General features: G+C 36.2%; 1 protein-coding gene across 2 annotated transcripts in view; it reads right to left on the bottom strand.

Moving 5' to 3' along the window:
• Positions 1-1,974: 1,974 nt before the first annotated feature.
• AP-1sigma (AP-1 complex subunit sigma-2) overlaps positions 1,975-12,015 on the bottom strand; it is a 55,793-nt gene continuing 45,752 nt past the window's right edge. Inside the window, exon 5 of one of the 2 annotated variants that reach the window (XM_089104539.1) lies at positions 1,975-2,217. In XM_089104539.1, the coding sequence (XP_088960665.1) occupies positions 2,173-2,217 (45 nt within the window). In that variant the 3' untranslated portion in view covers positions 1,975-2,172. The remainder of the gene's footprint in view (positions 2,218-12,015) is intronic. The other variant, XM_089104541.1, reaches the window with a different exon arrangement.

Here is a 12,015-nt window from a genome sequence, read left to right on the forward strand (position 1 = left end):
GTCTTCTGAAATTTAGGCTTTGGAGGCGGAGTTACTTCAGGAGTTAGTTCTCCTTACATTCAGGAGTCAAAACGTGCTTTATTAAAATTTAGGAGAAAGCTAAAAATAATATGATTCTAGGAGTCACAACCAATATTTTGTAACTTACCAACTCTACAATCCTTTTATCTTTGTTGGTACTTTTTACCAAAGAGGAGGAAGCCCTCTGGAATTTAGGCTTTTGAGGCGGAGTTACCACTTATAGTACACTCAGGAGACAGAGTCTGCTTTGTTAAATTTTAGGAGCAGGTTTAAAAATACTACGGTTCTAGGAGCCGCAGCCAACAATTGTAACTCACCAACTCTACAAACCTGTTTTTCTGAATCATTTTTATTATTTACCTGAGAATAGGAAGTTCTTTGAAATTTTGACTTTGGAGATGGACTTTCCACTTACAGTACACTCAGGAGTCGGAATCTATTTTGTTAAAATTTGGAAGTGAATTAGAAATAATCCTGTTTTTCTGAGTCAGTGTTCCAAATTAACCAATAAAAGAACTAGTCGTTAGATATTGTAACTCTGCAGTCAGACAAAATAGTTCACATACAACTCGGAGTCTGTTTTACTAATATTCAAGATTAACAGTTTAAAAAACTACAACCAGGATTCGCGCTTGATATGTTACTTCATAATCTAGGCTATCATAATCATAATCTAGCGGGTTTCTACTTGTTTCCGATTGTTTCGCGTAAAGTGCATTATTTGTAATAGCGGGTTTCCACTTGTTTCCGATTGTTTCACGTCTGACTTGTCTACCCGTGAAAAGATCTGACGCCGCCTATGTTTCTACGTTCTCTGGAGCACTCGCACCCCGGTCCGGGTTTTTAAAATGGGTGAGATAGGGAATGATCATACTGGATAATTATATGAACTATGACCTTAACTTTCAGATTTCCGATTTTTTATGAGCAAAAAATAACAAAGATCTGAGAATCCTAATAGGAGCTTAGGCAAAAAAAAAAAAAAAAATCTCTTTTGGGTCAGAATATTCGGAATTTTTCACATTTGAATATCGGAAATACTATTGGAAAATACAAATAGATTCAAATATCCGCGTTGTTTCTTGTTGCGTTTTTTTCCTAATGTTTATGGGTTTTTTTAACTTGTAAATGCTAAATTTACATTTTTACGTATTTTTACGTATTTTTTCTACATTTACGTATTCTTTAGAACAGTTCTAGGTAGTCCAAAACATCCGTGTTTTTCAACATTTTATTGTGTTTTTGAACAATGCTTACGAAAACTCAAAAGCCTTAGAGAAACTCTAAACGGATCAAATATTCAGTTGGGAAATCTTGAATTTTTCTCTTTGTTTTTTACTGTTAAAAACTTCTGAAAATGGCTAAATTGGCCCAGATAGCCATATGTTTTTTTAAAAAATTTTATTTGTTTTTCTTAAAAAACAATGAACATTGAAAAGACGTTTAGAAAGTCTATTATATTCGAAAATCTAAATTTTTGCAAAATTAATTTTTAACAAACATTTTTTTTAACTAAGAATACATTTGAAGCATTCTAAATGGATCCAAATGTTCTATTTTGTGAACAGTTTACCTTAAATTACAATCCTTCCGGAGAAAAGTCTCTTCACTGAAGGTTATTTCTGCCCTCCAGCGCAAAGAAGTACTTATAAGACATTGCTAAGAATTTAGGTTATTTCTTCTTAAAAAAAATAAACTAAAAAATAAGTATAACTTTAGACTAAACAGAACTCAGGTGCCATTTCACAGTTCATCACAGTATGAATATTGTATGAATACCATTTCACAGTATGAATATTGAATAGACCTAAAACGGTCCAAGGGGGAAAACACTTTATTTAAATATTCTTGGTGCTTCGAAATATTCCCTAGAATTAAAATGTTCCCATCTCAGATATTTCCATTCTAGTTAAATGAAAGCCTGTAATATGATTTCTTATAAATTTAAATAAAAACAATACAAAAAACTTGACATACTAACAGATTTATTTATTATTTATGTTTTAGTCAAAGAAAAAGGCAAGCAAATAATAAATCAAGTTATTTGATTTGAGAAAAGTCATGATTAAAATTTCTATAAAATATAACAGTCACACAAGAGAGCATAAATGACAACACTGTTCGGAGGGATAGTTTCTATTTCAACCAGGATTAACCAAGGCCATGGTCATCGAAGAGTCCTTGAGGCGTTTCTTCCTAAAAAGTGAATTGACATATAAGAATGGTTCTATGAAGAGTGTTTCCCCAAAATATTCTCCAAGAACGTTTTTTTCCATTTATTTTATTTCAACTCTTTGGTTTCTTTTATTCACTCTCTGTCTTGCATATTCAGATTATTTTTGAACTTTTTTATTAAATTTGGTCTGTGTAAACATGAAGTATAAAACGTAATGATTAAAGCTTGGAGCCAATATTTCACCCATTGCCATAGGTCCAATGAAGCGAAAATTTTGCATGTGCATTTCTTGCAATGAAAATTTCCTAGAGCGGGTCCGTGGCACCAGCCTCGCCACACCCCTCTATCCCACAAAGTTAAGCTTAGGTCAATGACTATATCTACAGAAGAAAAACATGTTTAAAAATCTAATACCCATGTTGCACCGTTGATATCCCTATTTGCTGTTTTGTAGAGGCCCTAGACGCACTCCCGGGATGGAAATTAGCATCCCTAGTAAAAATCCTTAGTAGTAAGCATGTTGAGCAAAACATTATGACCAAGTATGCAAAAGCTGAACGTAGTATTGAATATATTCGATTCAATGTTGAATAAAGCAGAATACAATATTTTGTGTAATACTATATTTAATGTTTAAATAATTTATATAGGTAGTTCACGTATTGGAACATATAATGCATATTCGCAACCAATACAATGGACCTGTGGCCCTCATCGCATCCTGAATCGCTCCAGCACCAGGGGGCTGTAGCGCCCACTTTGGGCTACAAAATCAGAGAAAAGGACGTTATCGCATATTCGTGCGTTTATCCACAAGACCAATGCGTCTTGCTGCTAAGTCAAGATAACTCGAAAGAACTGAGGAAAACTGCTGCATATCGCGTTCTATGGGGAAACGCAAGCCTACCTCATCGCATATTCGTGCGTTTATTGACAAGGCCCATGCGTCTTGCTGCTTAGTCAATATGACTGAAAAGAACTGCGGAAAATTGCTGCATATTGCGTTCTATAGCAAAGCGCAAGCATATCTCATCGCATATTCGTGCGTTTATCCAAAAGACCCATACGTCTTGCTGTTTAGTCAAGATGACTGGAAAGAACTGACGAAAACTGCTGCATATTGCGTTCTATCGGGAAACGCAAGCCTACCTTATCGCATATTCGTGCGTTTATCCACAAGACCCATGCGTCTTGCTGCTTAGTTAAGATGACTGGAAAGAACTGGGGAAAACTGCTGCATATTGCGTTCTATGGGGAAACGCAAGCCTACCTTATCGCATATTCGTGCGTTTATCCACAAGACCCATGCGTCTTGCTGCCTAGTTAAAATGACTGGAAAGAACAGGGGAAAACTGCTGCATATTGCGTTCTATGGGAAAACGCAAACCTACCTCATCCCTTGTGCGTTTATCCACAAGACCCATTCGTCTTGCTGGTTAATCAAGATGACTGGAAAGAACTGCAGAAAATCGCTGCATATTGCGTTCTATGGCAAAGCCCAAGCATACCTCATCGCATATTCGCGCGTTTATCCACAAGACCCATGCGTCTTGCTTCTTAGTGAAGATGACTGGAAAGAACTGAGGAAAACTGCTGCATATTGCGGTCTATGGGGAAACGCAAGCCTACCTTATCGCATGCTCGTGGGTTTATCCGCAAGAGCCATTCGTCTTGCTGCTTAGTCAAGATGACTGGAAAAAACTGCAGAGAATTGCTGTATATTACGTTCTATGACAAAGCGCAAGCATACTTCATCGCATATTCGTGCGTTTATCCACAAGACCCATGCGTCTTGCTGCTTAGTCAAGATGACTGGAAAGAACTGGGGAAAACTGCAGCAGATTGTGTTCTATGGGGAAACGCATGCATACCTTATTGCATATTCGTACGTTTATCCACAAGACCCATGCGTCTTGCTGCTTAGTTAAGACGACTAGAAAGAACTGGGGAAAACTGCTGCATATTGCGTATAGGAAACCGCAAACCTACCTCATCCCTTGTGCGTTTATCCACAAGACCCATACGTCTTGCTGCTTAATCAAGATGACTGGAAAGAACTGTTCTATGGCAAAGCACAAGCATACCTCATCGCATATTCGTGCGTTTATCCACAAGACCCATGCGTCTTGTTTCTTAGTCAAGATGACTGGAAAGAACTGAGGAAAACTGCTGCATATTGCGTTCTAAAGGGAAACGCTAGCCTACCTTATCGCATGCTCGTGCGTTTATCCACAAGAACCATTCGTCTTGCTGCTTAGTCAAGATGACTGGAAAAAACTGCAGAGAATTGCTGTATATTACGTTCTATGGCAAAGCGCAAGCATATCTCATCGCATGTTCGTGCGTTTATCCACAAGACCCATACGTCTTGCTGCTTAGTCAAGAAGACTGGAAAGAACTGACGAAAACTGCTGCATATTGCGTTCTATGGGGAAACGCAAACCTACCTCATCCCTTGTGCGTTTATCCACAAGACCCATACGTCTTGCTGCTTAATCAAGATGACTGGAAAGAACTGCAGAAAATTGCTGCATATTGCGTTCTATGGCAAAGCACAAGCATACCTCATCGCATATTCGTGCGTTTATCCACAAGACCCATGCGTCTTGCTTCCTAGTCAAGATGACTGGAAAGACCTGGAGAAAACTGCCGCATATTGCGTTCTATGGGGAAACGCAAGCCAACCATATCGCATGCTCGTGCGTTTATCCACAAGAACCATTCGTCTTGCTGCTTAGTGAAGATGACTGGAAAAAACTGCAGAGAATTGCTGTATATTACGTTCTATGTCAAAGCGCAAGCATACCTCATCGCATATTCGTGCGTTTATCCACAAGACCCATACGTCTTGCTGCTTAGTCAAGATGACTGGAAAGAACTGAGGAAAACTGCTCCATACTGCGTTCTACGGGGAAACGCAAGCGTACATCATCGCATATTCGTGCGTTTATCCACAAGATGTTGGTATGATGTTGGTAGACTCCAGGATGAGAATTTGAGAGAAACTTTCCAGGAACAGTTCAATACTAAACTTTAGAGTTTAAAATTTGATAATGTGGAAGATGGTTGGAATAATTTTAGAAAAATAATTTGTGAAGTTGCTGAAGGTGTATTAGGGAAGAAAGCTAGAACTGCAGCTAAGAATATTAGTTAAAAAGCTTATGTTTAATAGAAAGGAGAAAGGACTTGTACAAGAATTTTCTCAGTTATAGATCTTATGAAAAGAAAAGAAATGTGAAGGAAGTGGAGGAACCACTAAAATATTAACTATGGAGGAGTGAAAGTGAGGCCAAGGATAAAATTAATGAGGTTCTGGAAGATGGAGGTCGACGGCATAATAGTAAAATACTGTTCTGGAACGTTAAAAAATTGAGAGGGAGTAGTCAATCCAGACTTGTCCCAGTTAAAGATAGGAATGGGGTTGCAATTAGCGATAAGGAAAAAACTAAAGAGAGATGGGCCGAACATTTTGAGAACTTGCTTAACCGAGATAGAGTTGCAGGAAAAAATATAGAGGAAAATGAAAAAGTTTGTGATACTTTGGATGTGAAGGAAGATTTGTTTTGTGAGGAGAAATTAGCAACAGTATTAAAAGGATTAAAGAATAATAAGGCTCCAGGTGCTGATAGGGTGGTAAATGAGTTTCTTAAGTATGGTGGCTCTGAGGTCAGAAATAAGTTATTAAAGATTATGAATATGATTTTTGAAAAAGGGGAAGTACCTAACGATTTTAGGAAAACCTTAATTAAGCCACTTTATAAGAAAGTGGTAATTATCAAGGCATTAGTATGGTCTCTGTAGGTAGTAAATTACTTAGTAATGTGATACATTTTAGACTGAGAGATGCCGTAGACAAAGCTTTAAGAGAAGACCAGTGTGGTTTAGAAAAGGTAGAGGATGTATCGACCAAATTTTCACTCTTAGACTAATAATTGAGAAGTGCCTGAGTTTTCCTACACCTTTGGTCCTCAGTTTTATAGATTATGAGCAAGCGTTTGATTCTGTCGATAGAACAGCTTTAGTAAAGGTTTTATCTTTGTATGGTATACCAGATAAATACATTAAAGTGATTAGTGTTATGTACGAGAATAACTCAGCTGTGGTTAAGGTAGGAAATGAGGTTAGCAGTTGGTTTTCTATTAAATCAGGAGTTAAGCAGGGCTGTGTTCTATCCCCCTTTACATGGATTATTTTGATGGACTTTGTCTCAAGGAGCACAGGAAAGGCAATGAGAGACCATGGAATCAAATGGGGAGGAAAAAGTCTCCAGGACTTTGCTGATGGTTTAAGCATCCTAGATGAAAGTGTTAGCAAAATGAATGAAGTTTTAGAGGTTTTGCGAGTTCAGGATGCTAGAATTTGTTTGAAAATTAATGTTATGAAGACTAAGTCACTAAGGCTAGGAATAAGTGAAAATGAAAAGGTGACGTAGGGTAACGAAAAGATTGATTAGGTGGGCAGCTTCCCTTACCTTGGTAGTAGCATTATCAAAGATGTTGGAAAAAGGCCAGGTTTTAAATATAGAACATTCACGGCTCAAGGTGTTTTTTTCACAGTTAAAAAAAAATCTAGACTAAAGGAAAAATATGTTTGCAATCCCAGGTTATAATCTTAGAACCTGCAGTGATGAAAGTGGTCAAATATGGCTCTGAAGCATGGACGCTCCGAAAAGCGGTCGAAGATTTGCTAGATGTTTTCCAGAGAAATTGCTTAAGGATTGTTCTGGGTACCCGGCTGACTGACCGTATTTCAAACAGTAGACTAAACGAAAAATGTGGTTCAATACCACTCTCTAGGGCTATAATGAAAGAAAGGTTGAGGTGGTTAGGGCACGTTGTGCGGATGAAGGATGACAGATTGCCAAAGATTGTTCTTTTCGGCCAACCATCTAGGGCTAAACGGAAAGCAGGTCGTCCCCGTCTGGGGTGGGAGGACGTCATAAAGAAAGATTTAAAGGAAATGGGAACTTCATGGGCGGGTGTAAAAAGGGAGGCTTTGAATAGATTGGGGTGGAGGAGGATCGTGCGTAGCTGTGTTGGCCTCAGGCGGCTTGGTGCTGCGGTGAGTTGTTAGTAGTAGTAGTAGTATCCACAAGACCCATGCGTCTTGCTGCATAGTCCTTGCTGCATCCGCAAATTTAATTAAAAGTGATTTAACAAATTTTATTGCAAAACCAAAAGTTAATACCAATAAACTTGTATCAAAAAGGCCTCTCAGGTTAGGCGCCAAAAAAGCGAGATTCGCAGTAAAAACACGCTCTCGATTTGTTTTTATCTTAATGAATAGCCTTGTTTCGTGTCTTTTCTTCAGTCCTATTTGAACTTCCTTGAAGTGATGATTCCAAGACTGTTTTAATTTTGCTTTTAATGGTCGCATATTTTATTGTAAGTCTTATTTTATATTTGTATGTGCTTTGCTGATGGCGGATCTTAGATATAGAGCCGAAATATTCATTTAGAAAAATTTTCACTGTCTTAGAATAATTCCACAATGTTTTACATTTTGTTGTTTGTAACACAACAAAATGCTTCCTTAGAGCTGATTTTTGGCGTTTTTCTAGCAGGTATGCTAGAACATTTTCAGGAACTCCCTTTCCTGAACTTCAGAAAGAAAATTCTGCTCCGTTTAATCGAAAAAACGAAAGTCATACTTCCTAATAATGTAAGTTTTATCAAAATTAATGGGTTTTCTGATATTTTTTGGAAAGTAGGTGTCAGCTAATTTCTGTACTTTCTACTTTTTCTACATTCAGATCTCTTATTTAAACTCTACAAGGTGTAGCAAGAACGCCCAATCAATTCCAAATAGTTCGGCTATTCAAATTAAAAGGTTTATAATAGACAAGACAGGCTGATTTTTGAAGGTAGCGCATTCCCTTAAAATGCATCCTCAGGGAAACAAGAAACTGACAGAAGACTTTATTTGAGAAGGAACTTCAGTATCTTTAGCTCAAAGGTCACAAATTTTATAATCTGGCCTGCACATTCGAAACTAGTGTTGGGCGATATTTTGATTAATCGATATATCGATATTTTTGCTTTCGATATTCGATACCGATATTTCGGATGTTGGACTTGCCAAAGTTCAGTAACGCAAATGGTAAACAAAGGATATTTTGTATAATTTTTTTTCAAAATTCAAATAATATAAAACCAAACAATAAAAATAAACTTCGATTACATAAATGAATATAATAAAAATCCAGATTTGGAATTATTCGGGCTCAGGAAAAGAGAAAAATAAACTACTGGCTATTCAAAAACAGAATTTTCACGTGGTGGATTTTCTGCGGGGGAATATAGGGGGTTAGAGACCCCTAAAAAAATATCGGTTTCGATAATACGTTTCGGTATTCGATATCAATATTTGGTCCGACATATCGATATATCAATATCGATATCACATATCACCCAACGTTATTCAAAACATTGTGATTCGTAAAGTTAAAAAAACAGATGTAAATATAGGACGCATGTGCGCTTAAGGCCTTTTCTGGCCACATTGTTGATCAACAGTCGGTTCTGGCGAGACATAGTTGATCAACAATCGTGTTTTAGTGACCGACAACGGTTTTGTTGACACTGTGGATGAAAACGACCCAAGACTTTGGATGAAAACGACCCACAAGTCAATCGTTGTTTGTCAGACCTGTTTTTCAAAATTAAGCGCGAGCTTTCAAGGATGGATACCATGGAGGGAAATCATTTTTGTTCTTACAATTTTAGAAGAGAAAAAACCAGTTAATTTGCAATAAACGTTGTTATATTTAGTGTTGGCTTGATCTCTTATTTAAAATGAGACATGAAAAAGTACATTTTTTTAAGTTATCCAACCATATTCCCTAAAAGAACCCTGAAGAAATTTTGTTGTATTTAATTGAAACTTTCAGAATTTGATTAGAGTAAAAAAAAAATGCATAAAAAGTGAAAATTATAGGAATAATTTCATGAATTTAATTTTAATGAGTTTAATTGAAAATAACAAAAAAATGTATTCTCGCGAAATTTATTCTTGATAAATCCTTGCGACTGTTGATCAACATTGAAAAGGTCTTATGCTACACCTTTTTTTTAGAAAGGGCAAAAGCATCAAAGGGCAAGGTGCAAAAGCATCTAAATAATCCCTTTTTGTAGAAAAAACGGGCAAAAGCATCAAATGTATTTTGCGTATACCAAAATAGGAGGAACAAGCATACGTTAAGAAATTGCAGAAAAGCAAAACAGGAATGATAGAAAAGCCCTGAGAGCCCCCAGAAAATAGTAAGAAAACTAATAGATATAAAAAATCAGATGCACTTTTAGCCAAAATAATTGTAAATTATTCTAAGGATGTTGATCAAATTGATATTGATGTATTTTACCTTGAAATTGTTCATAGTTTAAAAGTCGGGGCTAATAAACCATTTAAGACTGATTCTTTCCGTCGTGGATCTCGTGTTTTAGGTTTGAACCTTAACCTGATTTTAAAGCAAAGCCAAAAGAATGCATCTCAAGCTTGTTACCTTTGGAATTGCGCGGGAAAACCGCGATCTGGACCATTTTATGATGGTATGAAATTAACTAAACGCGTTTCTCGGGCTGAGTTGCGTTTGCATAATGAAATTATAAAAGATGAAATTGGTTCAAGGATTACTAGTGATAAGAATGAGCTTTGGAGTTTGGTTAATTCTAGACATCGTAATAATAATTGTTCACCAGATTCTAATAGTTCTCTGAAACTAGATGATTGGATAACTCATTATAATCATGTTTTTTCATCCGGTGATGCGGCAGTTGAATCACGGCTTGACTCTTTATTATCGGAAGAAATTTCAAAGCCCCGCCCAAATAGTAAAATATCTGCTTCTGTTGAAGATGTAACGGTAGCAATTAAAGCTCTAAAAAGTAAGCATTCTTTTGATCATGATGGTATACATTCAAACCATATAAAATGGGCATCTCCCAAAGCAATCCTTCTCCTCGCTACTCTTTTTACTATTATTCTATCTTCTGGAGTTCTTTCAACTAGCTTTTCTCGTGCTACCACTTCACCCCTTTCAAAAAAGGGAGGGAATACGAATCGATGTTCTGATTACAGGCCGATTACTGTTTTGTGCCAGATTAGCAAAGTTTTTGAGTTAGTTTTATTAAAGTATCTGAAGTCTTCTAACCAAGGCCTGAATCAAATTGGGTTCCGCAAGGGTCTAAGCATGGATGTTGCTCATACCCTCCTTTCAAGAATAATATCCTTTTGTAAGCAATGGGATAGAGTTTATAAACTTGCGTTAGATTTTGCGGCGGCGTATGGTTCAATTATCCATTCTTGGGCTATGACTGCGCTTCTGAAGAATAATGTCCCACTACCGGTAGTTTGGGTTTTAAAAAAGTGGTATGGCTCCTCTCGTATTCGTATTAAGTGGAAGAATCAGTTTAGTGGTTATAATGTTAAGGATTATGTTCACTATGTAATTTTTAGGATATTATTTTTCTGCTTTCCTACGATTTTTGTAAATCAAAGAAAAAAGACAATTTTGATATCATTCCATAAATCATATTCAATTCTATCCATCTGCCGAATTATATTTTAGAAATTTGGTGTAGAAGGTTTTTTAGATTAAAAATGCGCTGGAAATTGATTAAAAATCGTTGAAAAAAGGGCCGTTTCCCTATTTTTTAAGTAAGTTTAGAATTTTCCCAAAGAGAAATTCTGAGTAATATCATAATTCTGGCTCGGTGAATGGATAGATCTGCAACTAATGAATCCAATGATATAAGCATTTTGTTCTTTTTGTGCAAGTTACAACTGCAAGATCGTCGTAAAACTGCGTTTTTCAGCGTGGACATAAACCTTAAGTTATGTAGGGGGCTGAGACAAGGAAGCATTATTTCTCCTTTGATTTTCAATATTACTGTTTCGGGGCTAATTGATCAAATTCAGTTGACTTTTATTTATGGTAAAGGTTATGTTCTGTCGTGGATTGCTTACGCAGATGATTTACTCCTTTTGAGTCGATCGCTTCAGTCACTTCAACGAAATGTAGATTTTTTAGCAAAGGTTTTTAGTGAGCATGGACTTCGTTTTTGCCCTGAAAAGTGTCAGTTTTTAATTTTTGGTCCTAAGGCTAATGATCTCGTTAATTCAGAAATTTCTGTTCGTATTTATGATAGTATTTTAAAACCTTTGGAATCTTTTTTATATCTTGGTGTGCCTTATGGACCAACTTCAGCTCTATGCCGTGCTTCTATTTCTAAAGCAGTTAAAAGTAGAATAGCGTCTAGTTTTGGGGCAGTAATTTGTCTTCGCGATCTTTTTTCTCTGAAATCACTGGCTCGGGTATATAATACAGTCGCTTTGCCTCAGATTTTAGTTTTTTCATCGCTTCTCCCGTTTTTTAGAATTAGTAATATTGCGCATGTAAAAACCAGATTTTTTAATTTTGCTAAGTTCCTTTGCCGCTTTTCTAAATCTGAATCAAATACTTTTTTAATGAATACATATAAAATAAAAAACCCTGTTGATGTTTTGGAGAAAAACCAAAAGAAATTTTCATCCAAATTAAATGTTTTTTCTCATAATTTATATAGAGCTGCGCACGAAGCTTAATTTATTTTATTTGATTTAATTTTTGAATGAAGTGTTAATTTGTGAAGTGTTAATTTTAAGTGTTAATTTATTATCTATTGAATGAAGTGTTAATTTGTGTGGTAATTTTGACTGAAGGCCTTTGCGTACTTGTTGTTATATAGTTTAAAATAATTTTATGGCCTGTTGATTAGCGGTTATTATCTTTATTTATTTTTTTACTCTTCGTATTCGGAGGAAATAGAAAGTTTGAATTG

The sequence above is a fragment of the Artemia sp. Qi Xiang Cuo genome, chromosome 18 (genome assembly GCF_049724085.1).
Source record: "Artemia sp. Qi Xiang Cuo chromosome 18, ASM4972408v1, whole genome shotgun sequence".
In the NCBI taxonomy this organism is placed as follows: Eukaryota; Metazoa; Arthropoda; class Branchiopoda; order Anostraca; family Artemiidae; genus Artemia; species Artemia sp. Qi Xiang Cuo.